Source organism: Rhizoctonia solani, chromosome 7 (assembly GCF_016906535.1).
Source record: "Rhizoctonia solani chromosome 7, complete sequence".
Taxonomy (NCBI): domain Eukaryota; kingdom Fungi; phylum Basidiomycota; class Agaricomycetes; order Cantharellales; family Ceratobasidiaceae; genus Rhizoctonia; species Rhizoctonia solani.
The window spans coordinates 481,731-508,531 of NC_057376.1; the positions used below are offsets into that span (position 1 = coordinate 481,731).

A 26,801-nucleotide genomic window follows, 5' to 3' on the forward strand; every position below is an offset into this window, starting at 1 on the left:
GTAGCCACCCTAACCAAGGGAGATTTGTCATCCCACATTTTATATGCATCTTCGTTTCAATAAACATCTCGAATCCCAAAAGAAAACACTTAAATAAATCTGCGATGACTATCATACACAAGTTAGGTTATATTGAGAGTTCGGTGGGTCGCACAGAAACAGAAGTTGCAAGAGATATGGAGTGGAAAGCCTACAGAGAAAACAGGGTGACCAGCAAAAGATAAAAATGTAAAATAATGCGATGGTAGAATTATTGAAGTCGACGGGACAAATGAAGCGGGAGTCATGTCATAGTGCAGAAAGGGATGAATGTCTATATCCCAGCGTCCTGGTCTTCTTCTTGCGTGTCGCCTGGTTCAACAACTATAACGTCGCTATCAAGTCCAGCCTTGCCATTGGTCATTACACGACGGTCCATAAAATCCTGCCGGTCATTTAGCATCTATCTTCGATACAAATTGTACTACTCACGAATTCCCCAAGGGATGGCGCCAATAGTTCGCCATAGTCTTCCGAAGAATCACCGACATCATCCTCCAGTCCGCCATAATGGTATGAATCGTCATCCTCGTCGTATTGCTCAGCCTGTTCGATGGGCCGACGTTGTATGCGATCTAAAAGCTGATCCAACTCGCGGAAGTTGCTGTCTTTGGTCGCAAACCGGCGATGCTTAGTTCCGTTTATGTGCTGTTCAGTTTGTTAATGCACCTGCCTGATTGGCACGTATCTATCTATTCTGGCTCACCTGATCGAAATCCTCAAATCTCGCACGGCAATTTTCACAGTATCCAGGTTTCTTTCTCTCTTCTCGGGGCGGCAATCGCACCGCCAGCGTATTCGTACTCTTAGCTTTTCTAATGGTCCGAGGTGGAGGCATCGCGTTCGTTCCAGCTCCGGCACTTGCACCTTTGGCCAGAGCTTGGAATCGTAACGTTGACCGGACGCGAGGTAGCGTAGGACCAGTGACCGCTGTGGAGGTAGTGCTCGCTACGTTGGACGTAATAGCCACACTATTGCCTGACGCGGCGATGTAGCCCGGTTGGTCGGCATCCGGATCCTCTTCGATCTCTTGCTCTTGCTCCAGTTCATCTCCCATTGCAACAAGTCGTTTGCCTCTCAGTTGTGACATCGATGCCGTACGGCGAAGTCGGCTGACCACCGTAGGATCTCGCTCTCGTTCACGTCCGCGCTCTTTCCTATCTGGTTTAGGTGGTTCAAATGGACCTCGGGCATCCGGATGAGCGTAGCAGACCGGCCAGCCTGGTTTTGCTCCACCCACGGGTTTGGGGCCAAAGTCACGGGTGGCAACAGTCGCATGAACCCCAGTCAAATCCTCAACCAGTAGGACGTAAGAGTTACGAGGGAAGTATGTGTAGTCTGGGCGGCGCGCTGTAGGGTCACGTTCGTGGGTGCCATGAATGCGTTCGGTTGCGAGGAGATGCTCGAGTGTCGGCTGGGCGGAGGGGGTGGCGGAACGAGATGCTCGACTCTGATGGGTGATGGATTCGAGAATATTGGTTAATTCTGGAATAGTAATGATAAGGACCTGAGATTGGAGCGGCGGTGGCTAAATACGTACTGGTAGTTTCCCATATCTTGATACCATATGCGATCGCTTTGGCCAGAAGCGCACTGGTCTCTGGGGCATCGGAACTATATTCCACAAAAGTGAATATGATCGGATAAAAACAAACGAAATGAACTTACGGTTTAGGACGAGAAGTAGACGGAACAGAGGTCTTGGCGGGGCTCCGAGATACATCCTGGTTCTTCTTGGGGTTATTTTCTTTATTAGAAGCGGCTTCCGCCATTAAGGCATCTATGCGAGGGCGAGGGCAGCTCGTAATGACATGAGTGGCATTGCGGGAGAAAAACGGCTCGATGCGCTAGCAGCGAAGAAATCATATTGAGCATTTGATTGGCAAACAAATAGAGGGCGGGCAAAAAGTTGGTAACAAAGATACTCACAGCACCCAGAGCCTTACATATCTGAGACTGGCGGTGCTTGGTGGCCTGGTCGACATCGTCAAAGTAAAAGACAAATCCAGGGAAAGCCTTTAGGTAGCTATTCCTGTAGTGTTCCCTCTGTTGCTGACGCTCCAGCCGTTCACGGGTCCGGGGGTCGGCGGTTTTGTCGTCACCAGGCGCCGCAGCACTGCCACGAGAGCGCTTGTGGGCATCGTCTCTTCACGGTCTGGATCTGGAGAGCGAGCGCGCTTGTGATTGGGGACGCGGGGAGGAGCGGTCGCAACAGCAGTGATCGTCGATGCAGGCAACATGTCAGTCGTACGGGGAGCAGCACTCCCGGTGGTCCAGCGAGCAGAAGCAGCTCGGCTTGAGAGAGGCATCCGCGGTGTGGCTACACTCATCCTCAAAGATCTCTCATCGACCTTCAAAGGCTCTGCGCCGGTAATGTGAGCCCAAGTCCACAACAACACGTGACTCTAAAACTCAGTCACGTGCGCATCAATCACGTGTAGGCGCTTATCCCAATCATCCTACCTAGCACCAGATCTATCTTCACCACAACCATGAGCAAGTCCACTCGCCGTCCCCCGAAACTGTCTCCAGCTCTTTTCAGCGCTGCTGTTGGGGCCGGCGCTCCTACCGGCGGACTTCCCCCTTCGCCGTCCGCCCAGAACCCGACCGAAGTGCATGATGCGCACGTCGAACTCGCCTCGCGTAAGCATTTGTCCACTCAATCAATATACTAAATGCATATTATCATCTCCAGCGGGCGCGTTGCTCAAGTGGAAGACCGAGGCAGGAGGAGTCTACGGCCCCAAGATCAAGTCGGTTGTGCTCGCCCTGCCTGCAAACGCGGCCTCAAAGGATGTCCTTGGAAGGTCGGTTGCCATGTAACCCTTGTATACCACGCATTTATCGTACAACTCGCAGTATAACCATCCCCGCCGAGTCGGGAATCATCGCACTCTCTATCCCATACCCGCTCTCGGGCCCCCTCCTGAATTGACAGCACCAGTCCCTATAGCTTACTCGTTCACCTTTAAGCAGTCATCCGATGCCCTAGTGGAAGCCTTGAGATGGGCCTCTGACAAACACCCGGTGGATATCGACGTTCAGGTCGATCTCATCAAAGACGAGCAAGGCTGGGACGCCCTCGAAGAGCTCATCAGCAAGGTTGTAAGCGATCCAGACCAACAGAAGGGCGAGGCAGACTCGGTCTCCCAACCCAAGCCCAACCTCAAGCCTATTGTCCTTTGTGGGTCTCCTGACATCGGGATACACAAATACAAACTAATCGATCCTTTGCTTTGTAGCCAATTTGCTCCCTCCCCCTGGTGCCCTCGCGGTCCCGACCGTCAAATTGCTCACCCATCCGATGTACCTGGCATACCAGGAACGTATCGCGTCACTCTCTTTCAACCTGAACGTGTACCTCAAGTACCTTCCTCCTGACTGGCACACCCCTACTCCGACTTCTCCGCTACCAGGTTCAAAACCTAGTGACCCGGAAGGTTCAATACGCGACCTGGATAGTGAGGAGAAGAAGGAATGGAAACGAAGGACCAAGATGTACCGTGCGTGCCAGATATATTGCTCCTAGCGACCATGATTACTCACAAAACCTTACCAGTTGGCCCCGCCATCGAAGCATTTGGTTACTCGCGTCTAGTGTTTGGATCCTCTCCTTCCACAACTTCAACCTCGACATCGAATGCAGGTGACTGGTATCAAATCGCCAAAGAGAGTGTTGCAGAATTGGGCGTCGATCAGGAAGGACTCGACGCCGTGTTCGGTACCAACGCCAAGACGATTTACGGTCAATGATCGAAGACGCAAATGTATTATTGGATATTAGTATCATAAATTGAGTTATGAAAAGAAATCCAGCGTGTTTATTGACGAGCAATACATGTATTAGCGACGTGCTGTTGTGTACATAAGGATTGATTACAAGGAAAGGGGGTTGCAGGAGTATGCAGCCTCAGGCATTAACAGAACGGAAGCAAAACTGATATCAGACAAACAAGACTAGTCGTGTGCGAGCGTTAAAAGGTAAATCGAAATAACCAAGGCCCAATATGAAAAGGGGCGATGATCCTTAGAAACATCCGTCGTCTATCACAAGACCGCATCTCTCGCACTTGGTGCGCTTGTCGAGCAGACAGAGAGCAATTCCGAGCGGGAACCAGAATACGGCAGCTAGTATACCAAGGACACCGTACTGGGTTTGGATGATGTGTCCTTGCTGCAGGCATACCATCTCAGGATGCTAATCAGACGATGAGTGATGGTCGAGTATTATGCTTAAATGAAGCACTCACATCTGGGGGCAAGAGAGACGAAACGACTTCGCCCGTTCGGGGATTGTGATACCTGTACACCGCAGGTCCAGGGCCTAGCGCTGGTGCGATGAACATCCCATTATGTGGCTGTGGTTGCAGAGGCGGCTGAGGATATGGGGTGTCCTTGGACTTGAGGGTGGGAGACGCTGGTGGTGGTGGAGCAGTTGATCCTATACATCCCGTTCAATTATTAATATAAATTAATTCAATTAATTGGGACGACTGAAACCCCACCTGTACTGGATCCAACAGCAACGTCATATGTGGGTGGGTTGTCTTTGCGAGCAACAAAATTGACCATTGTGTGCGTGAAAAGAGGAGACTGGTAGGTATGTGATGTGATGGTTAGAAACAAGCAAACTGGTTAAAAGACTGTGGTGGCCGAGATAAAACTGTGGAGCAGCACAGCGCAGCATCCGCCCTGAGATCGTCGCTAGGCGCCGGGTAGCTATACACGTGATATATCCTTTCTCGAACCATCTCGTGGCTCCCCGAGACCAAGTCGGTACGTCTGCAGGCGAGTGCTATGCTACATGACCAAGTATGAATAAGTGAAGCATTATTGCAGCGTTAAGTTTTTGATTCAGGAAGATTTACAGTGTACAAAAATATAACGAATATACAATGTATAGTACACAAAAGGCAACCAAAAGACAACGAATAGTCGGAGTTCCAAGGAGTCCTCATTGTCAAGGCAATGCAGATCTTGGTATGATGGAGGAGGAGAGTGACGGCGGTGGCGTAGGCGATGATGATTAGTAGGCAATTACGCAGTTCGCTCGGGAGGCTCTGGTGAATTGTTTTCGGAGTCCATGGACGTATCGGGAGACTCATAGCGAGGTTTCCGAATGCACCTGCAAATTCAAGCTTATCAATAAGCTGTACCTCGATGTACGCGTATCACATGCGCTCCATATCCACTTCCACCGGTCATTTTCAGGACGTTTTCCAACAGAAACCACCCACAGCCAACAAAAAGAAACACACTGAAACATTGGACTTACAGCCGCTCATGCCGTACTCGCACGATTTTATCCCCGAAAACATTCTTACAGTACACGCATGTGCGTTCCATCTAAATCCATAAGTCAGTCGCGACGCGCTTGCCAAAGGAAAGAAAATCGTCGGTTGTATTTCCGTCGTCTTAACTCACCCGCTTATACCCGGTTTGGTGTTCCCTGAGCCAAGCTTCCTTGTCCGCTCGGCTACAGCGACTACGTGAGTAACGGTGGTGAGGAGAAATTTGACGATACGATCTCACCTCTGTGCGGCTGTGACAAATGTCAGTTTCCCAGTGTGGTTAACTTTGGGCTGTGCTTTGGCACGGTAGACCTTTTTGACGGGCTCGGGGCGGGTCATAGTACTAGTGGTAGTAGAGGCAGGCAGACAGGCAGACAAGTAGGCAGGTAGGAGAGGTGAACCACAAGAAAGATGATCCTCAAGGGTATTTATTCGATCCTAGGGAGGCCTGAAGCAGTCGCCAGATACAACGAAAAAGTGGTTTCGTAGGTAACAGTAGCGCCTTGAAGTCGGACGACTGGAGCCGTGAGACGTGATGGAAGCGGTCGAGAAAAGGGGAATGAATATCGAGGACTGGATCTTCCTCTCCCTTTTCAAAGGGATGGACGAAGGGATCAGAAACCAAAAAAGTTGGACCGCAACAGAACTGACACCGTGACCAAGGCTCCGATCGATACACCGGACCGGTTAGTACAGTTATAATATTGCGTCAGGCAAATAGGCAAATGACCGCACAGAGACAAATTAGTCGGCTTATGGAGCGCACCGAAGCTATAGCCTAGAAGGATGGTTGGAGTCCGGAAGAGGCATAGGTCCGAGCGGTGTCCATGTAGCCAATGGACGGCGGTTCCGGTGATTGTAGCCCTCAAGTATGAGAGACTGGCCCCATGCACCGTGAGAAGTTGGGCAGTTCGTAAGCGGAGAAACTTAGGGGCAATATGCCTATTTTCACAGCCTGTGGTTTGGCAGCTGCAAGGCGATAAACTCGATTGGGAGGGTAGGTCTGGATGTGGGACTGAAGGTGAGATTGATATTCCCCGATTTGATTTTACCCCGCACTTGCCAATGTCATCGCCAATTCTAATCTATCGGGCTCACATGCTTTACACAACGAACGGGCAGATTCTGGTGGGAGTGCGGATTTGCTGCACTGGCACTGGCGGCTCGCGAAACACCACGACTGCGTTATCTCGGCCCTGTGCGAACAATCGACACGAATTTCCTACACAATAAATAGCTTGAGAACAATGAGATTTCGAACAATCCCCAGCACATTACTGCAAGGAAAACAATGATACAATGAGAGTGAGTGAACTCAGGATGGTTTCATCGAGCCGAGCGCCACATAGGCTGAACCACCGTTTACCAAGCGGTAGTTCGGTAACTGAACCGGATCTATGATTTTATGACCGGAACTTGCAGAGCTCGACCGCGCTAGCGAATCCGAGGGGAGCAGTGCCGGTGCTGACAACACCGATGCGAAACAGTGCCATTTTACGCAGCCTTCGGGCTGAATGCTGTCGGAGGCTGATGACCAGAAACTCAATGATGTGGGCGTTATGGTTTGGACATGCACGCGTACACCCGCAGAGCTCGGGATCTTTACGCAATATGCTTTGGATGAATATCGAGGCGTCAGTAGGGTAGCGGCTGGGCGGACGACAGTTTACAGCATTAGATTTGAGTGCTGTACGTCAAATTTAGCGCACAGTTAGCGTTTGGGCTGAATCAAGTTGCTTGAAACCCCATTTTGGAGATCCTGTCAATGAGTACCGCATCAGGGTATCGCTTTTCTCAACAATTTACCTTAATTCCTGGTTTATAATTCAGTAATGGAACTCACAAATACTCTCGGTCCTCTACGTCAAAATCCAATCGCTCATTGCTAATCTCCCGTACATTTTCCGGAAAACCGAGCGACGAAGTTGGAGAGTCGAACGTAAGTGAAAGCCAGGAATGTGACGCAGCGTTGGGGCGGATCCTATAGCAATGTAATTTATTGATAATCCATAAGTGTGATTGCACAACTAAAAGCGAGACCGTTCAGAAGAACATTCCGTCAAAGCTTGAGATGCTCTAGTCCAAGACCACCCGGTGTTTGGAGGATTGCCTGTAAAGTTAAGATTGGCCTTTGTTGCTCCATCCTGCATGGTGTGCCTGAAACCAGATTCACGACCCTATCATAATCATTATTGATTGCTGTCATGGGTCGTACGATCCATATGGAGAACCAGCGAAGTCTGAATTAATTACTCGTAGGCGTGAACTGGACGTGCCAGACGAAAAAAAAACATATCCCAATACAATTCGGACCTGGGGTGGACGCATGGCAGTGACTAAGCAGCTGCAAGCAAGACACGCGGCTGGCCAACTCGATGTTCGTGACGTTCAGGCCCACACCTAACCCTATTTGACAGGGGTGTTCATGCCAAGACAAATTGGGTACGTGCAATGGGATAGGTCGAGTGATGACATTAAAAATGGATCGCTATCAGACAACACTACTAAGACACAGAGATACAACCGCAACACATTGTTCAGGTTGATTACACAAACAGCCTAAGCGAGCGCAGGATACAACGATTGGATGCGCCACAAAGTGTTCAAACAGACCAGTGAAAAGTTCGTGAAAAGTTCATAAAAAGATGCCAATATCACGGAACAATGTTCAAAGTTCCCAGTCCATTTTTTTAGAGGACAGCGAGGACACCAATAAACCCTGCGACAGCGACCGATCCGACGGCAAGAACGTTGAAGGAAGCAAAAGTACTCGGGGCACTGTTGGGGGACGAATCGGTGGACGTAGAGGAGGGTACGGTAGTTGCGGTGCGGGTACCACTGGATGAACCAGATGCACTTGAAGCGCTAGAAGCCGCGGCGTAAAGAGCAGTGCTCTGGAAAGTGACACAGTTGGACGACGCCGGAATGCGAGGCTCGTAAGGGATAGAGTTGATTGGGCCAGCCGATTCAGGAGGCTGGGTGTAGGTCACGACCTGACCAGCCGCATTCGTGTAGATGCCCGGGAAGTCTTGATTCTCTCCCTGGCAAGACTCGAACACACCATCTTTGTACGCGGCGGGAGCATTGTACTTGCAGCCGATACGATCGAAGATGTGCTCGCAGTACTTGTCATCGTCAGGATCAGTGGGGTCGCAAGCCTTGAGGCAGAACTGGTTGGCGCCCATGAAGCTAAGAAATTTGAGAAAAGTGATTAAAGCCAAGAAATCTACTTGAAAATCTGCAAACGTACTTGTGCCATTCGACGACTTGCTGGAAAGTGTTGTTGTTGCCACCGTTGCTGGGGAAAGCATTGGAGAACAACAATCCACCTAGAGGGTTTCCACGACGGTCCGCACCGTGGGGGTCCATCTCTCCTCCATCGTCATTGGCCGCAATGTTAATCTGGTCTTGTTTGATGAAACCGGTAACCTGACAATTTGAAAGCAAATTAAATAATTGTCAACTCATTTCAAGAGAACACCAACACACCTGAACGTATGAGCGAGTCTTCATGAACTGAACACCAGTCAAGGCGCCAGCCGGAATGAGACGGGTACCACGACCAGGCTTGGTGCACCATGCTACAGCCTCACCCTCGGTGTTACCGATGAGCGAATTAGGCTCAGGGGGTCCCCACAAGCAGAAGTCTGTACACTATGTAAGCTGGGGAACATTCCTTGGTTCGGCAGACGCTTACCATCGAGCGAGTTGATCGTCGCGGTCTGGCAGAGCGAAGTGGGCCCCTCGGTAGTCGAGTTACAGATGTTGTAACCAAACTGGTTGCCGCGCTCTCCTCCTCCAGTGTCGGCCTTGTAGGGCTGTGGTGCATACACGCGTCAATGCACAAAAACAAATAGGTGCTGCGGAGAACTAACCAAAGCAGTGTACTCGAATCGCTTGGAAGCGAGGGGGGTAAATGCACTACTGCCTGCAGCACTTGTGGTGGTGGCCTGGCCAAAGGCGACGGTAGCGGCCATAGAGGCGCCGACGATGAAAGCGACCTTGGACATGGGTGGCAAAAGACAAGAGGATGAAGGGAAACCAAGAGGAAACCTGGGCTGGTCCGGCGCGGCGAATCTGTTTTTGAACACGGGAACTGGACCGTGCCAAGTGCCAAGTACGAAGCACTTCGCCGAGCCATGCACGCGGTCAACATCGCACCCTTTGCGGCAATTATAGCAGCGCTCGATCATCTTACTCGATTATGCCGTACACTGCCCCTATTATACACGCTCCAAGCTCGCTCCCCCCTGTCGGACCAAGAAGCTTTAATGGTCAAGTGCATACATGCATATATCCTCCAAAAGGATTTTGTTCACACATCGTGGGTCTCTGGGCTTGGCTTGATCACCCGCAAAAATTCCCCATCAAGGTCAGCGTCTTCGGAACCTTCCCAAATCGATACCACCCACGTTCTAGCCAGCATCTAAATGATCCGAGAACATGGTTTGTTCATTCGCTTATTCTATTGTACAAATTACAGTGTTCAAACTCGCGACTGAGCACGTTAGAGAGCGTCAGGTTGGTCGGCGTTAATGATCAGTGTTGTGAAGAACTTGATCATGTCTACGAAGCCGCTAGCTTTGTAGGCTGAATAGGATGTGAGTATACGTATCAAGGCTGAATGCTTTCTCGTACCTTCGTTAGCAGTGTGAGCCCCGTTGTATAAATCGGAAGCAAAGTGGTGGTTGTACCGGAAGATGTGCTTAGTGAGCTTCCAGTAGAACTTAGTATCTGACAAAAACAGCTAAGATTTAAGCGATGCTTCTTGCTTAACGTAAGACTCAACTGACCGGTGTTCCCACTCATCAGGGCTGGAGACACGATGATGTCGCCTTCAGCAACCTTTGGGTTCTTGCTGTCCCTGTAAGCACCACGGATGCTACTCGACAGTACATTCCAGGGTTTGGCTTCGGAGTCGGTGGGCGATACGGGAGCAACGTCGATAGCTGTTGTATCAGTTGTGCTGGCAGTAACTGTTCCATAGAATGGCGCCTTCCCCCTCGAGACGTTCTTTCCAAACGCCTCGACCGACAAGTTGTACGTCTTACCCCAGTGGGCGAGCTTGATTTCAATGTGCTTCTGAACGTCCGCAATAGAACTGAAATGAAGCATGAGAAGTAATTACATGTCTTTTAATACCTGACGTACCTTTCAATTGCAATGCGATGATTGATTAAAGCCTTAGCTTGTTCAGGAAGTGCATTTGCCTTGACGCCACCATTTACGATATCAACAGCCTGGGTGGTACCAACAAATGCCCTCCAGACACGATCCATTGACATGACTTCAGTCACAAACTCGAGTGCTTTGTCACTAACGAGTGAACGTTCGATGGCCTTCCTGAACCTTGGGACAAATGCATCGGGCGCAGCATACGCGGCCTCGCATTGGAGTAAAGTGTACATGGGATTGCTTCGGTGAAGCTTAACCGAGTAGGGATTATCTTCAAAGTCGACGATGATTTTGGAAAGAATACCAATCGACTAAACCCTTCGTTAGTGATATTTTGAACAAGTTTATACCAACTCACTGTATGAGAAGGAGGAACACTCGAGTGGCCTCCAGGCGTGCGGACCTCGATTGTGACATCCATGTACCCCTTCTCACCCACAGCTGGACGAGCAATGGCGACTCCTTTGTCCGTGACAACAGAACCTGCGGTATCTAGTCAGATGGATAAGAGCTTGCTTCTAGGTCATCCGCAAGACAAACCTCCTTCGTCCACGATCATCGCAATGCCATCTTGGCCATAAATTTCTAAAATTCGCTCCGCCAATGGTTTCGCTCCCTAAATGTGTATATTAGATTGGTTCCAATATGGCATCTCAGGCTAGCTGTACTTACTCGCGGCCCTCCAACTTCTTCATCATAACCAAACGCTACAAAGACAAGATTAGTCACATCCAACGACCCCAAATTAACCACGCACATAGAACCAGGGTGCGTGTCGGTTTGAAGTCTCGATCAAGCAAGCTCTCGACCGTGGCCAAAATACCGATCAAACCGCTCTTGTCGTCACCACTCCCTCTTCCCCATACGTACGTGCCTGGTGGGGGCGTCAATATCGAGCTGAACTATGCCAAGTAAGTCAAGTGCACTAACCATCGTAATATCCCGAGAAAGGAGGCTGCTTCCATTGGTCAACGGTCTTGGGATCAACAGGTACGACATCTGATAGTGACAGTGAATAAGAATATACTGGGATCACGCCGTCTTGGCTCACCTTGGTGACCCATAAGTACCAACGGCTTCAATGACGAATCGGACCCTTTCCAGGTGAAGAGTAGGCCATAGGTGTTTACTTTTTCCACTTTGAGCGCCTTGTGCCTGCCAAGTTGCGTTCAATAAAAACGCCCAGAGCTCGATTATCGGTCCGAACATCGCTCACGTTTTGGGGAATTGTTTCTCCAGATATTTGTGCAATTTGTCGAATACGACCCAGTGGTCATCGTCCCCAACGTTCCCCATGTTATCAAACGACTCGGTCCTAAATGGGATAAGTGATTGTTGTGACGGAATATATGTTAGACGTACGGGATCCGAACCGCACCACCGAGCAGCTCTGCAGCTTTGGCCTCGAAACCGTCTGCATCGTATACAGCTGTCCAATTCGATGCGTCAAATGGTTTAACTTGCTTGCAATAATCCTTGGGCTCAGGATTACCAACAAACAAGCCGCGAGCATCATAGAGAATTCTGTCACGGCAGCAGTAGAGTGCTGCGGAAGCTATTAAGCCGGCCGCAAGCAACCTGTTCAAATGGCTCTTGCAACCAGGACGCCGAGCGGGAGCAATATCTAGTCCATGTTTTTCATTGGCTGGCATTGTGATAAAATGTGGTTGATAGATATTGTTATGAGACAAGCTTTATGTGTAACACTTATCGTTATTTGTCGGTGGTAGTCGGTTGGAAGCTCCAGCTCTCGCTTGTTGGCCTCCACATTTGTTTTCATGAAAACATCATTTGACGTATTTAGCGTCGCCGCTGATGTCATCTGATTGTTATGGTTTATTATGCTTTCGAACCTTGATGCATACATTCCTGGCCATGTTGGTACGAATAAGTTACCTTCAGAATTGACTCGTGGTAGCGGTGCAGGTGCATTCTCCTATCAATGAAGTCGGAAGGATGGGGATTGGACAAGGTCTAAGTGAAAATATGGGGCTTTCTCGAAAGACCGTAGAATACATAATAGCAGGTGTGTTAATCTGGAAGGATAGTACAGGATAACGACTGACAGGGGGAAGGAGTTCTGAGAAAAAACCTAAGCCAATATAAATACAAACGTCTCAAATTAACCGATTATGGGTCCCACTTGGGCCGGTTCGTGCCCGGCCCCCACAACGCGTTGTATCTATACAAGCAAGAGTATGGATCATTATCTGGATTGTCTTGTAAATCGTCAGCACATTGTGGATGAACTGTAAAGAGTGCTTACCAAAGGTATTAGCCTCATCGCACCAGCATTTATTTTGTGAATGAATGCGACCGGTAGGGCAGTGCTCGAATGGTGCATGTCGGTATCCGATATTTTCGAAAAAGTGGATTTGATCCTTCTTCGCAAAAAGTGCTGCAGCGATGCTGTGCACAGGTGCATCACCCCATCGCTGTATAGGAAATTCTTATGAGGCCCAGGATACAAAGTAAAGTAAGTGCATGCGCACCTCATAGTAAAAACCGCCTTTGGAATCCAAAAAGTCAAAGTACTTCATGTAGGCCTCACTTCTCCAGAAGTTCAAATCGCCAATTTCAAAGTTGCTCCAGACTGAGAACCAGATTATTATTAGGGAGTATAAGCAGATACTAGAATGACTTACAATGGCAGTTGTTATAAGTCTGTCCACCATCGTCGCTGAGGAATGCCATCGCATTGTCCTCTGGCACATACTCGGGATACATTTGGATAAATTCTGGAAACGATGGTAAGCATGTTATTATAAACGAGTGACAGTGTGAGCCTACCGCGAGTCGCATTCCACAGACTCCAAATGGTCTCGGGGAATTCATATAGCGCGATGGTAAAACCTGATTCCAAATGAGTCAGATTCCAGTACGCTTTGACATCGTAATCATATAGCCTACCATAAACTTTCTTGTTGTCTTGCATAAACAAGAAGGGATCATCATTCAGGTCACAAAAAAGGTAACATCAGGTCTGCAGGTTCGATTAGTAGCTGTACGAAGAGGCGCATAGAAGGTGACAGCTCACTCAATGCGCCAATAATAGTCATACTGCTTGAGGAGCTCGTGTCGGAAAAAGAACTGTGAAGATGTGAGGCCGAAGAAATTATAAGAAATCATTCAGAGTACATACTCCAGAATTGAAACGGCACATGTTACGGTAGGGGACGCTATCACCTTAGAACACGAATTGTAGTTAGCACCAGATTGATAACCAACTTCGTCGTGCACACCGTATATAATATCATTGTCCTTGAACCACTGACGGTTTGCCTTGGCTTGCTCTTCATTGATCCAATCTGGCTGGTTCCAGTGAGAACTCTCAATAACTCCATATGAGATATTGGCATTGGTGAGTTGGGAAGTATGGCTAGGAGTCGCTGATGAGAATCTTGGTGTCAGACGTATCAGACGTACTCACTATTTGAATCGCTTATCAAAAGGGACGTCGTTGAGGAAAACATAAGGATAGTTGAACTTCTTGTTGAATCTATCTTCCATGTGCTTCATACTTTGCATGACTCCAGCAAGGTCCGAGTTACGCGCCAAGAACACAAACGCAGCGTTAGCCTTTCGAGCAGGAGGAGTGAATTTCTCCACTTCGATGACCGGACGTGGCCCCGATGGTGCAGACGAAGGTTGAGCAGGGAGATAATAGGAATCACTAGATGAAGTCAAGGGCGTGGGCGGAAGAAATGCGGTCGAATTGCATGTCGTTTCAGCGACCTTGCGCCATGATTCAGTCAACTTAGACACAGACGTTGCTTCTCCATATCCCGAATGCATAGCTGCTAGGACATAGTGTCCTATAATCTTCAATAAATCCACAAGAGTAAGTATTATGTGGGTTCAAGCTGACCCGCCACTTACCAAAGTGAAGATAGCTAACGGAATGTACCTCCTTGGGGACGAGAGCGCTTGAAGCGCGGGAGAAGAGTACTTGGCCATAGCAAGCAGAGCTGGCACAAAATCAAGATTATGGACAATGACAGGAGATTGGTGTATTTATAATGACAGCAAAGGCTGCGGTTGTTCGATAAAGCTACTAACCACGATACTGGTTCGAAAGATCCGCAGTAAGGGAATTCATCACAGCCCTTCCCGTCGGTATATAGATGATACGGGGAGTTGGGTACTTGAGGAGATACCAACGTATGCTGCGGAGAACTCATATATCATATCATATCGCAGTCCCCATACCCGCATTATTCTGGCGACAGCCTCCAGATGGGCAATTAGTAGGTAGAAGCCCGACCCTGCCAGTCTGTCCAATAGTTTTTGACAATAGGCTTCGCGTTGTCGAGAAGTGTTGTTCACGGAAACGCGTGCACCGGGGCCACAGTAGTGATGAGTTATTTCATGTAATGAAATTCTTTGATATGACCATTAGAAATACCATCATTTCGACGCAAAACGGGGTTGACCTGGCTGGCACCTATGATACAACAAGGAAGAAAAGTACTCTACATCTTCTCGAGGTCCAGCAAGGATTACCGGGGCTCTGTTATGGAGATCTTCCTTGAGCACGCCATGGAGAAACATGGTTATGAGCTGGCAAACTATCGCGCCCAAACTGATGTTTCGGAAGAATTAGAAGCATGCTGGACATTATGATAGTGCGAAGAAGGGCTCACTATCACGATAGTACAAGAATATATGCGCTACATACCGTAAAGTTTAATTGATTGTGGGTATCATGGTCGAGTTTGATCATGCTGGTAACTTTACGCACCCTATGTATAGCTTATAATGTTTGGCTGATTTCGCAGATATCCACCGATATATACAGGACAACTCGGAATTGTGCCTATCGCATTGCGCCTACGGCAAGCATTGACAGGGGGCGTGGATGTATAAACGGAGCCAAGATACCTTCTGGTCGATCATGAAGTAATGTGTTCCGAGAATAGATAGTAATATTGAGTGCAAGGTATCACGGTGAACCCCAAAAGTACGGAAAATCCGCATGACCTCCAGATTTTGCCAGACATCCGCACCTAAAATCGCAGAATCCGCACCTCGACGATACACAGGGGTGAGTTGAGGATGCGGATTCATGGAAAAACTGGTCGGATTTTGCCAACACTCCGCATATAACACGCGATTTTTCACGTTCAGAAAATCCGCACTTTTGGGGTCCACTGTGTAATTTGGTCCGGTGACTAAGATCCAGCAGAAAAATAACGAAGATGGCGAAAATCTCACATGGGAGACTCGAGAGAGGTGGACCCCAGGATGAAGCAAATATTACGATTATTCACTATCACCAAGGACAAACGCTAACTTCGATCAACCAAGGAATATGCGTTTGTCAGCTACCACTCGCCGCGACACTAGTGTGCGTCGTGGTCTATTTATCATACTTCTGCGGTAATTTAAGGAATCTCTTAAGAAACTATGTCGGGGTCCTATAGTCTGTTCCGCATGTATTTGGAAATAGCAAGCTAGTGGTAACTGTACATACATCGTTTATTGATTACGTGTTCGATTCATTGCGCTCAAATCAAGGCTATTGCAAGCCGCTGGTTTAGAGATAAACGTCCTTTGATATCCGTATAGTAACACTCTTCTCTCCCCCCCCCTCCGATCATATGTAATATCAGTCCAGCTCTCACCTGACGATGCTCGTGTAACCCCCTACTATTCGAGTTGTGTTACCCACTCCCGAAGCACGTAGAACGGAGAAAACGTACCCAAACCTTCGAACTTAAAAGACTTTGTCTTTTTTTACTCATCTGGGGTCCCACTTGCCGATGTTCATGCCATTTTAGTATCAGAAAACGCCTTCAATACCGTCTCTCAATTTGATACTAGCACCCCCTTTGCATAAGGATAAATACGAGTACATTGAGCTCCAGAACAACTAAATCTCATAATTAAAGCTCTTTGGCACTTCCTACGATGATTTGCGATTAATTTTACATCTATGAGCGCGTGTACTGGGACGGCTCGGCCCCAGAGTACATCACGATACAAATTAGGAATAGCAAGGAAAATGCTCTACTCGAATTTGCGTCAGCTTTGACTCAATTAAATTATCGATTCAGAGTGATAAAACCTCCGTAATGTCCTATGTGGTGCCACCTGCTACCAAATCGCATACTTCGTGGCCCCGCGGGAACAATCCAGCACAAACAACCGTAATTTAATTAACCTCCCATTTCATTTCATACCCCAATTGCCTCGTTTAACAAAATTAACACAGCCACCGCTCTATCGGCTTTACGCGGTTGAAGTACCGTCGACCATCCCTCTCCAGCTCATTACTTCAGTCTCACCCCCTTTTACGCGTCAAAATGAACAAGACAGCCAAGGACTTGACTGCTGGGACCGTTGGTGGGATTGGTCAGGTATGTGTGCAACAAATTTTCGACTGATGACTGGATTCGAATGACTCATTTTTTGGGAGTTCAGGTATTGGTGGGCCAGCCGTTTGATGTTAGTTTTTGTTATTCTCGACTATGCTAGTGTTAATTTCGGGTCTTTTTGGGATGGTAGATTGTTAAAGTGGTGAGTCATAAATCGTCTCGAGATAAATGAATATGAATTTAATTGGATGGCAGCGAATGCAAACTGCTCCTCCTGGAACGTACAAAGGGATGGTAGATTGTGCAACTGGTATCCTTAAAAACGAAGGGCCTCTCTCGTTTTACAAAGTCAGTCGTCACCTATTTTAGTATATTCACCATATGTACGTGTCATGACTTGACCAGGGCACTTTAACGCCGCTCCTCGGAATCGGACTATGCGTTTCGATCCAATTCGCGGCTCTCGAGGGTGTCAAGAGGGCGTTTGCGGATATGAATAGGAAGAACGGGATAGGTGGGCCGGATGGAATGTTGCTGAGCGGTGGACAGCTGCTTTTTGCGGGTGCAACGGCTGGATTGGCCAACAGCGTTGTTTCAGGGCCCGTCGAACACATTCGTATCAGTAAGACCGTGAAATCCCCATGATATGGTATTGATCAGTCACACTAGGGCTTCAAACACAACCGCATCATGCCAAATTGTACAACGGTCCCTGGGACGCAGCCAAGAAGATCTATCGATCAAACGGCATCGCAGGGATCTTCAAAGGCCAGAACCCAACGCTATTGCGCGAAGCAACGGGATATGGCGCGTATTTTTGGGCATACGAAAAACTCGTTCAGCGGGAGATGCGCGTGCACAACTGCCGACGCGAAGATATTGCACCGACCAAGGCGATCTTGTTTGGGGCTGCAGCGGGTTATGCGGTGAGTCCTTTTTCCCACATCTCAGGCTGGTCGCTAGATTGTTTTGTCTAACTCGAGGGAAATATATAGCTCTGGGCCGTTATCTTCCCAATCGACATGATCAAGTCACGAATTCAGACCGACGGGTTCAGTTTTGCGACGGGTCAAAAGTACAAGTCTGGGACCGATGCGGTCAGGCAGATATGGAAAGCCGAGGGTGTGCCGCGTTCACCCGCGGGTTGATCCCCATATTGATTCGGTGGGTTGTGTGGTCGCGGCCGTCTTCCCTGGTTCCTAACCGCATTGACAGCTCACCGTTTGCCAACGGTGCAACATTCCTCGGGTTTGAAATGGCAAGCCGGTTCTTGAGCAAGTATTAGGTAGAATAGAATGTATATTCCAGAGGGACTAGAGGCATATATTATTGCGCAGTGGTAGAATGGATTGTTTGACCTGTTTGTGCCTGTGTGGCGGGTGACTTGGTAGGGCGGTGTTGCTCGGTGCTTGTTGTGTACGAGCCGCTTGTGTATGTTTTCTGGTCCAAGCAGAGACACGCACGGAGCAAGAGATGAATAACACAATATATCCAATCGACCATCGTCGTCGAGCTCGTCGCCGCATCCAGCGTTTTCGACGGTAGGAATGGCAGGATTGGGTGGCCCGTGCGCTGGGCCGTTGCCTTATAAGCAGAGAAGAAGCCCGCGATCATTCCTTTTGTATCCCACTACAATACTCGACTCACGATGGAGCATACACACCACCAGCCCGACATGGGATCTGAGCCGATGGAACAAGGCAGATAAATGCAGATCTGCAAGCTACGAAGGACTCGATGGCGAGCTCGCACCGGGACAATACTACCACGAACCGTCAGGAGACGCACACTCGCTCGACGACCTCAAGGACGGTCCGAACCCAAATTCGAAGCCATTCTATCCCTACTCTACACTTATTCGGTGAGTTTATTTTGAAAATACTATTAATGTTGCTGACGCGGGGCCGTAGCTATGCTATCAAAGGTTCTCCGAACCAACGACTTCTTCTCGAAGATATTTATTTCGCACTTGCCAGTCGATTCCCATACTTTAGGAACGCGCCGCCAGGATGGAAGGCATGCAAATCATCATGCGAGTTTACAGCGTACTTATTGGTCTACAGAACTCGATACGACACAACTTGTCGCTCAATCCATGTTTTGAAAAGATTCCGCGTCCGTTGACCGACCGCGGCAAAGGCCACTACTGGACTGTCAACGACAGCATCGACCCACGCACGGGTGTCCACCGGGTGCGGAAAAAGAAGTCCAAGGGTACCAAGAGCACTGCTGCCACCGCTGCCGCTCCTTACCCCGCTCCAACCTACGACGCCACCGCTCCTCCGCCCGATGTTCCAACTGCTGGTCCAAGCACTCAAGCTACATATCCTTACGCGCTCGGATACCCGGAAATTGCCCAGTACGTCTATTTATTCATCTCTCACGCGACATGATTGATCAACATTGTTGATTCCCATAGATATGACCAGAGTGGTTACCCGATCATGCCTCCGATCTCTGGCGGTCCTCAACAACAGATGCAGATGCACGACATGCAACATGCTGCGGAGCAACAGCATCAACAACAGCAGCAACAACCTATGCCTGAGCTCCCGGCCGTCAATGACCAAGGAATGCCAATCTGGAAGAACATCTGGCATAACGAACTCAGCAAGCTGTGGCTTATTACGATGCATCAAGATCGGGCATATGCAACAGCTCAGGCTCAAATACAAGCTCAGGCGAACGGGGAAGCTGCAGAGGGAGCCGAACATGTGGATGAGAGCGTGCTCCAGGCCCACGAGAGCTGGTACCAGCTCATGGCTGAGAATCTAAAGCGTGCATTTGCGGAACCACCCAACGCACAAGACGTGCAAGACAACCAAGACGACGGGGATGATGAGGACGGCCAGAATCAGACCAATGGAATGGAAGACCACGGGCAATACGTTTAAATCTACGATTCTAATACCATCCTTCCTTCCCCCTGTTTGTGTCTCTCGTTTGTGTCTTTTTTGTTCGGTTTGCTTGATTGAGCGTCGCGTCTGTGCTGGGACTCTTTTAGGCTTCGTGGTGTATCGTTGTAGAGCTGTGAGTGGTTGGTCTATGTACTTGTTTCAGCACCACAGATGTTTGTACTTTTTTTTATCCTTAGTTTGGTGGGAATGCAAGTCGAGAGCTCATTTCCTATTTCTGTGCCTCTTAATCTCGAACACAACAAAGGTGTGATCGACGACGTGCGTGATGTCATGGTGGGCGAGCCCTTTCAACTCTACATCCTAAAGCTCAAAGGTGGGGGATCGAGGGCGAGAACCAACGAGTGTGAGCGCTGAATGTCAAAATCAGATGTAGGACTCTAGGCACGGTCAAGGAGATACATACCAAGTTCTGATCCTCAGGTATATTGGTCCAGGTCCTGACCTAGAACTACTTCCAATTCCACTGATATAACGTATCGCCAAGGTACCATAATTAATCCTACAAAGCGAGGGCCATCTGGAGAGGGTGGGGGAGGATATTCATCTGTATTTGAGAGCACGATATTTTTCTCGCGATCTATGCATGCCAATGTCCCTGGTACCATGGGTCAATACGCCAGTTGGAAAACTCGACACGGACACACCAATGAAGCTTCTCCCGTCCTGAATTGAGACCCGCAGCGTCTTGGCCAAGAGCGAATTTAATTCCTGCACTTTGTCGGACACATGCTTTGTTGCGTCCATCGCAGAGCACAGGAGGGTGCCCCACGATCAAAGGAGCTGTGATTGTCCGATGAATGGCTTACGTCAGACCCTTAGAATGGGTGGATCTCTAACAAAAGATAGAGGCGTTGGCATGACCACATCCCTTCCGCTCACTTTCGCAAGTCGAGTGTCGTACTATCTATCGTTGACTCTGTTGTCACACTCGCTTCCCACACTCCCTAAAGGCAAGTGTTCCCGAGAATTCCGATGATATCCTCATCCCTCCTCCCCTTCCTCCTCCGTGCTCACTTCCCTATCCTTTTGGCGCTGAGCAGGTCTCGTTTGGAATCGACTTTCTCTGTGCTCGCCTGGTTGCTGAGCAGGACACCGGTTGTCATTTTTATTTTCAACCCGATTTTAAACGCATTTCCTACTGTATCGATTCTTTGCCACGACTCGCCCCCATGTCTATCCGAATGTATATGCCTGCTGATCACCGTGCTCAACGTGCTGCCGATGGCTCGATCACCCTAGTACGTACAACCAGGCGCATATACATTATATGTAAATGACGATTTCTAGATTGTTGGCAAGACTCATGAAATGCCTCCGCTGCCGTATGAACTGTCGGGACTGGTATGTGGAGCCAAAAAGAGGCTTCGAATTCGATGTCAAGAGGCGCTAATCTATTTCCTTCATGAAAAAGGTTGCACACGACGTCTGGGACCACCGCACACAAACGATCAAGATGATATGCGCCCGCTTCTCCAGGCCGCTGTTTGAGCGAATCTGGTTCATTACCGCAATGATGTAAGTCGGCATGCCTCGCATTCACTGCGCAGCCAACGTTTAACGCTCGTTGTTGTATGTAGCGCCACCCTTGCCTTGCCCCTTCCGCTTTACCGGCTCGTCTTTGACGCAACCTTTGATCAAAATCGTGCCAATCAAACGTTTTACGCTGCGCGTGCTGCTGGGTTCGGAGTATTTATGGGAGTGATCATCTTCTTTTGGGCTCCTTTAGCCTTTTGGAAGTGGCTTGTACGTATGAGAAGGTCATAACCAACAGTCTGCTGACGTCCTCAAATAGGGGGTTGCTCGTATGCGTGCGCAACTTCGTCAATGGGACGCACAAGACCGGTCCAACGCCAACGGAAGGTTTGTGCCAGAATGGAAGGTCGAGATGCCAGGAATCTTCTCTATCAATGGGGTGCGTACATTTTTATATTGGTTGCCATGTGTAATATAAGTCTAATCTCAACGTCACTAGCGAGTCACCATCAGCACCCCGCCGAACGTTGCACCATCGAGTTTCCATTCTGGAGCCTATCTCCCCCCGTACATCAATGCACCCGCGTATGGGCCTCCTTACCCTAACCAGGGACCGATGCCTGGAACAGTGGCATACAATGGCGGGGCACCTGTCTATGGGTATTCTGGACCTGATCGTGACGAAAAGTCCGGGTTTCAGGACGTGAATTTGAAAGCTTGAAGGAAACGAGGTGATTGTGACTGTACAGTAGTTTACTTTTATTCCTGTTTCTTTTTCGTGCATGCATAAGGTCGTGCGCCACTTTGTGTATCTACCCGCATTTTTTGTTGTTTTCATACAGTCGTTCTCTTGTTTTCGAAGCCGTAAAGCTCTAATGAACATCACCCAGCCAAGCTGCGGTCAAAAATAGACCAGGGCACCATAGGGTTGTTATTACACTATATTTCAGCCGGTAACGCGTGGGTCGAAAACGATCTTTGCTTCCGCCAATCAGAGCGCGTCAGTCCCTGCATCCGGGGACAGCGGGTTAAAAGAAGTCTTGGCTTCTGGTCTTGGCACGCGATTTCTTAGGACCCTATTTTCAGACGGTTGCAAAGGTACAAAAAAGGCGGTAGGTCTGACCGCAAGACCTCATCCCGATCTCGTCCTCTCTTCTCAAGTACACCTCTTTTGCCTATACGGCTACCCACATCGCAACAGCGGCTTTCTTCCAACTACTTTTTCCCTAGTCTCTAATCACTCTTTCTCCAAATGGCTTCTCGTACTCTTGCCGTTGCCCTTGCGGCATGCGCTGCTGGTGCTCTTGCCCAGACTCCGCTCTACCAAAAGCGCTTTGAGTGGAACAACCTCGTAAGTCCTGATTTTTTTTTTATTTATTTTTTTTTTTCAAAAATATACTCTTAAAACATGCTTACACCTCATTATCTTAGCCTTACAAGGTCGATACCGATACCGGCGAGCGTGGTACCCAGTACGGTTACAACCTTTGCAACTCGACCACCGAGAACCAGCACTCTCTCTGCCAGACTGCCGTTGTCAACTCGATTGATGGTTAGTTCACAAAACCCTTGTTTTAGTTAGCAAACTAAAAATGTTTTTAGATTTCTGCTTGTGGGGACCTCCTGAGCCCAACAGCGTTGTTGGAAACACTGAGGGAGAGGCTGTTGCTTATTGCACGAAGCCCGGCCGCGGTACTCGACTTATTCCACAGGGTGCTTTGACGGGTGTTCAGTTCATGAAGACTCCCGACTACGTTCAAGTTGTTGGGTTCATCGAGCAACAACACATCAACATGCAGGAAGATGACTACGGAGGAGAGATGGACCCTCACGGTGCTGACCAGCGTGGCAACCCTCTCGGTGGCCTCGTCTTTTCGAATGCCTTTGGAACCGACAAGAGCCAGTACACTCAAGTTGTCGAGTGGCACAACTTTATGGGTGGAAAGGTCTTCTGTATGAAGGCTTGTGACCCCGCAGGCCCTAATGCTGCTCACTACTGCGAGCACATCTTCGACCGTATTGGTTGTCAGTATAATGCGCCTGCGGCCTATGCTCGTGGTGTATTCGAGTCTTGCGAAGGTGAAAGCCAAGACTTCCCAGGTATCTACACCGATGCCAATGGTGCCGTTCAGACCTACACTCAGCCCCCTGAGTCCCTCGGTGCTATTACCACCGTCCCATACACTCCTCGTATCCCTAAGTCTTCCAACTGCGTTACTGCCACCAGCTCGGTTATCTACACTGGTCTCCCTACCGGTACTGCTGCTTCTTCTTCTACGCAACCAGTGCTACTGGTGCATCCTCGGGTGCCGCAACTGGCACCAACAAGCCTGCTGCGGGTTCCACCACTCGCTCAGGCTCGTCTACATCTTCCTCCACGGCCGCCCCCTCTGCCAATTCGGCCGCTTCTACTCGCGTCTTCGACTTTGCGGGTGTAGCAGTTGCAGGTGCCATGACTTTCGCTGGTGCTTTGATGGGCGTTGCTCTTCTTTAGATTACGAGTGCTGTTTTGGAGGATTTTTGATTACGGACTACATTAGTTTTTGTTACGGACTAGTTATATACGACATTTCTTTTTTACTCAACTTCTGTGTGACTCCTGCGTGATGAGATCCGATTCCTCCCCTCCTCTCGTAAAGGAGGTGAACTTGTGCCTTGGTGTCATGTGCTTTCCCTACAGTGAGTTGTCCACGCTGACGTGTACCTGAAGTACCCGGCGTCCGAGATGCATATATGCTACTTTGTTCTAATTTGCCAAGCGTCTGATCGTGCAAATTATGGATAAAGTCCTGCGAAATTTTGTCGTCATGGACTCGCGCTCGGGTACGTTCGCTTGCAATAAAGATTTCTTCGCCACACATGTCAACCTGAATTCAGGACCGAGAACACCAGTCGCTACCGCTCAACTCATTATCTATGATGGTGAAGTGTTGGGCACTTCATTTCGATATGCTTTGCTTTTTTTAGGTCCCTTCTACCGTTCCCTTTTCTGAAAGCGTTGGTACGGAACCAATCACCCGAGCTCTGCCATCACGAACCCCCAGTGGCTCTCCTGGCGCACTCCACGCCTTCCGGACATGGTCTCTACCTCGCGGCTCAGATGTGTATTTTCCCGAGTTTAATGCTATTTATACTCGTTTACTTTGTTCCTTGCAAGCTTTACGGAGGCTTGGTCACTCATGTCATTTGAACTTTGAACGGACGCGCGCTATCGATGGAACTAGGCATTTGAGTAGTTTGCATTGCGATTCCTAATTGGTCAAAGCTTAACGAGCTCACTGTACCCATCTCTCATTCTATTGTCCATATCAAAACTATATTCGATTTGTAGAAATTGCAAACATGATTATTGATACGTACTAATGCTTAGTCTGGTGTTGTCTACACGATCCAAAGGCCGGCTTTTTAACCCCGATCAAGTGATGCAATCTCTTTTGATCACCATACTTTAATTTCTTCTCCTCGACCCTCCGGGGTTGCGCACATGATACCAAGGACATACATCATAATCCCATGCACCTTCCCTCGAATCCGTGGATTGTCAACGCAAAGGCTAAGGAATAGCCTGCCCCGACAAGACCGCTACTACAATACCAGCCTAACTAGCCCATACTGATTGCTATGGCCTGGGACATGTGTAATATAAAACCAAAACAACTCGTCAGATCATCTTTTCATTGATGTATCTGGCCAACCCTTGACCGGATACACCTATAAATAAAATGGGATGATACGCGTATTGGTTTCGCAGATTCAAATTCTAGCTTTCAAATACTTAAAGTACGGTTCGACTTGTATGTCCCGGAACGGATAGCTCTGAACGGTATATTAATTAAAGATCTCTGTAGCTTTGACTCAAAATTAAACCGACCCTTTCTAATTACGTATATGATCACTAAAGGCTTCGCTCATACTAATTTAGGCCTGATATATGCGGGTGTATTGAGTTAATCAGGACTATATTAGGTTGATCGCATAACTCACTATCAAACCGTCGGATGTATGGTGATCTACCAGAGCATCTAAGTTCATTCCTTTAAGCCTATATATGGCTCGAACGAGTAGATTTGAGCCAGACTCTGGGGGAGTAGGTTTGCCTATGAATTTGTGGCGTCCAATCAATCCTCGTGCTGATCTGCGTTAAGGGCAGGAGAGAATTAGTATGACGAGCAAGTTAAGATGAAGATCCAGTTAAACATTGGTCGTTGTAGATTGGTCGATTCGGGTGAGTAGGAGGGGAGGGCTTCCCGCGCGCTACGAATAATAAATTACTCTCTTGCGACCTTATCTCATGGCCGTTGGATCGACCCGCCCAGTTGTTTCTCAGCAAGGGTAGATGATCTTAGCTTATTTGAATTGCTTCGAGGGACACGTCGGTGGTATCTCACCTTGAGCTTAAGGCCCGGGGATGTATCAAAAAGGGTATGGATGTCTGTTATTATTATCTTGAATATTAGGTATGATCTCAGTGCAACTCGGCGAAGGTGCTTCCATTCTGGCCGGAACCTTAGCTTGCCGCCCGTAGTTCTGATGATCTCCTAGTTCGAGGCATTTATGTATGGACTGCGTCATCTTTTATTTCATTAATAAAACAAGGGTTATCGCCACGTTTTGTTGGATCTATTTGCATCAGGAGTTGCCTTTAGGAAAATCCAAGATTATACTAGCATAACTTACATGTTAAATCTTATATACGAGTGAAATTGTGCCCGTTGTTAGCCTAAACTCGTCATCTAGGTTATGGTGACTATTTTGTGTCTCGCGTTGTATCAGGCACGGCGGATGCTGACATCAGGTGAGCCAGAAAGGATACTCTAAAGTATTTTGATTGGGTTTTAGCGAATTTGAAGAGTCGATATGGTAGGTTCAACAGCGTCTTGTAGGAAGCGAGAGTTTAAAACGAATCCAGAGTCATCGCTCTCGGTTGTACATGTGATCAATCGATCAACTCTGGGAGAGTGATCTATTCCATTCGCGATCGAGGGCTTAACAATCTAAGCCAATTAGGAGATGTGCCGGAAGAAGCATGTTTTGTTTTATTTTATTTTTAGAAAAAAGCCCTCGGCGGTGCTAATGTGTACTTTGTCATGCCGACTATACGAATGTGACAATATCCTCAAAGTATTGGTGATGGAGTCAACAATTCTATTGAAGCTAAAATTTATGTAGGGTTTACTGTAAATGCGAGGTACTCTTGTTGAGCAGGGAACTTCTATCCTTCCAATAGATCAACACAATAATACCTCTGGTGCTAATTTTGAATAGGTCCTCGAGAATTTGTAACTGTTTGACTAGGTGCTTGAAGAGTTTAGATCATCAGAAGGGGGTGATGGTAGACACAGTTCCTCTCATAATCACCAGAATCATGGTGGGGAAATGGCGTCTACAAACGAGATATCCCCGTTTCCCGCTAGTAGGATTGAGGCATGAGATTAATCACATCAAATAAAGTTACTCCCTTTCTTAGAGTCATGGTTGCTGTGTTTCATTCCATCTTTATGAGCATAAGACCTCAATTGCTGGGTTAATCCTGAGATCATAGTGATCAGGAGTGTAACACATCCAGGTACTAATTACGACCCAGCACA

At 48.4% G+C, this 26,801-nt stretch overlaps 10 protein-coding genes across 10 annotated transcripts; 4 read left to right on the top strand and 6 right to left on the bottom strand.

Moving 5' to 3' along the window:
- Positions 1 to 313: 313 nt before the first annotated feature.
- Positions 314 to 2,348, bottom strand: RhiXN_06318 (regulatory subunit for Cdc7p protein kinase; the record flags this gene model as incomplete). Its single annotated transcript, XM_043326134.1, has 7 exons — positions 314 to 424; positions 472 to 687; positions 746 to 1,524; positions 1,580 to 1,653; positions 1,708 to 1,886; positions 1,969 to 2,013; positions 2,097 to 2,348. The coding sequence occupies 7 exons, from the start codon at positions 2,346 to 2,348 to the stop codon at positions 314 to 316; spliced, it is 1,656 nt and encodes a 551-aa protein (XP_043181566.1).
- Positions 2,349 to 2,531: 183 nt separating this feature from the next.
- RhiXN_06319 (uncharacterized protein) lies at positions 2,532 to 3,792 on the top strand (the record flags this gene model as incomplete). Its single annotated transcript, XM_043326135.1, has 5 exons — positions 2,532 to 2,682; positions 2,735 to 2,850; positions 2,899 to 3,223; positions 3,282 to 3,542; positions 3,599 to 3,792. 5 exons carry the CDS (start codon positions 2,532 to 2,534, stop codon positions 3,790 to 3,792), a joined length of 1,047 nt encoding a protein of 348 aa, XP_043181567.1.
- A 274-nt stretch (positions 3,793 to 4,066) lies between these two features.
- RhiXN_06320 (uncharacterized protein) lies at positions 4,067 to 4,611 on the bottom strand (the record flags this gene model as incomplete). The annotated part of the gene is made up of 3 exons (XM_043326136.1): positions 4,067 to 4,237; positions 4,290 to 4,480; positions 4,545 to 4,611. 3 exons carry the CDS (start codon positions 4,609 to 4,611, stop codon positions 4,067 to 4,069), a joined length of 429 nt encoding a protein of 142 aa, XP_043181568.1.
- Positions 4,612 to 5,076: 465 nt separating this feature from the next.
- On the bottom strand, positions 5,077 to 5,669 carry RhiXN_06321 (uncharacterized protein; the record flags this gene model as incomplete). Its single annotated transcript, XM_043326137.1, has 4 exons — positions 5,077 to 5,164; positions 5,315 to 5,385; positions 5,464 to 5,515; positions 5,572 to 5,669. 4 exons carry the CDS (start codon positions 5,667 to 5,669, stop codon positions 5,077 to 5,079), a joined length of 309 nt encoding a protein of 102 aa, XP_043181569.1.
- Positions 5,670 to 8,020: 2,351 nt separating this feature from the next.
- RhiXN_06322 (uncharacterized protein) lies at positions 8,021 to 9,340 on the bottom strand (the record flags this gene model as incomplete). The annotated part of the gene is made up of 5 exons (XM_043326138.1): positions 8,021 to 8,519; positions 8,581 to 8,759; positions 8,820 to 8,977; positions 9,028 to 9,148; positions 9,206 to 9,340. 5 exons carry the CDS (start codon positions 9,338 to 9,340, stop codon positions 8,021 to 8,023), a joined length of 1,092 nt encoding a protein of 363 aa, XP_043181570.1.
- Positions 9,341 to 9,837: 497 nt separating this feature from the next.
- Positions 9,838 to 12,157, bottom strand: RhiXN_06323 (Gly-Xaa carboxypeptidase; the record flags this gene model as incomplete). Its single annotated transcript, XM_043326139.1, has 12 exons — positions 9,838 to 9,920; positions 9,969 to 10,064; positions 10,124 to 10,431; positions 10,482 to 10,816; positions 10,864 to 10,997; positions 11,046 to 11,121; positions 11,178 to 11,212; positions 11,263 to 11,379; positions 11,436 to 11,504; positions 11,557 to 11,660; positions 11,722 to 11,820; positions 11,868 to 12,157. 12 exons carry the CDS (start codon positions 12,155 to 12,157, stop codon positions 9,838 to 9,840), a joined length of 1,746 nt encoding a protein of 581 aa, XP_043181571.1.
- A 478-nt stretch (positions 12,158 to 12,635) lies between these two features.
- Positions 12,636 to 14,462, bottom strand: RhiXN_06324 (Glycolipid 2-alpha-mannosyltransferase; the record flags this gene model as incomplete). The annotated part of the gene is made up of 10 exons (XM_043326140.1): positions 12,636 to 12,724; positions 12,772 to 12,940; positions 12,998 to 13,098; positions 13,151 to 13,243; positions 13,296 to 13,411; positions 13,543 to 13,595; positions 13,648 to 13,691; positions 13,748 to 13,884; positions 13,936 to 14,327; positions 14,385 to 14,462. 10 exons carry the CDS (start codon positions 14,460 to 14,462, stop codon positions 12,636 to 12,638), a joined length of 1,272 nt encoding a protein of 423 aa, XP_043181572.1.
- A 2,348-nt stretch (positions 14,463 to 16,810) lies between these two features.
- On the top strand, positions 16,811 to 19,716 carry RhiXN_06325 (mitochondrial carrier protein; the record flags this gene model as incomplete). Its single annotated transcript, XM_043326141.1, has 11 exons — positions 16,811 to 16,864; positions 16,929 to 16,952; positions 17,013 to 17,024; positions 17,078 to 17,170; positions 17,228 to 17,444; positions 17,492 to 17,748; positions 17,818 to 17,944; positions 18,527 to 18,683; positions 18,733 to 18,905; positions 18,962 to 19,181; positions 19,242 to 19,716. 11 exons carry the CDS (start codon positions 16,811 to 16,813, stop codon positions 19,714 to 19,716), a joined length of 1,809 nt encoding a protein of 602 aa, XP_043181573.1.
- A 1,205-nt stretch (positions 19,717 to 20,921) lies between these two features.
- On the top strand, positions 20,922 to 21,934 carry RhiXN_06326 (uncharacterized protein; the record flags this gene model as incomplete). The annotated part of the gene is made up of 6 exons (XM_043326142.1): positions 20,922 to 20,978; positions 21,028 to 21,081; positions 21,152 to 21,255; positions 21,318 to 21,483; positions 21,533 to 21,652; positions 21,713 to 21,934. 6 exons carry the CDS (start codon positions 20,922 to 20,924, stop codon positions 21,932 to 21,934), a joined length of 723 nt encoding a protein of 240 aa, XP_043181574.1.
- Positions 21,935 to 22,465: 531 nt separating this feature from the next.
- RhiXN_06327 (uncharacterized protein) lies at positions 22,466 to 23,707 on the top strand (the record flags this gene model as incomplete). Its single annotated transcript, XM_043326143.1, has 4 exons — positions 22,466 to 22,564; positions 22,645 to 22,765; positions 22,816 to 23,507; positions 23,543 to 23,707. 4 exons carry the CDS (start codon positions 22,466 to 22,468, stop codon positions 23,705 to 23,707), a joined length of 1,077 nt encoding a protein of 358 aa, XP_043181575.1.
- Positions 23,708 to 26,801: the final 3,094 nt, after the last annotated feature.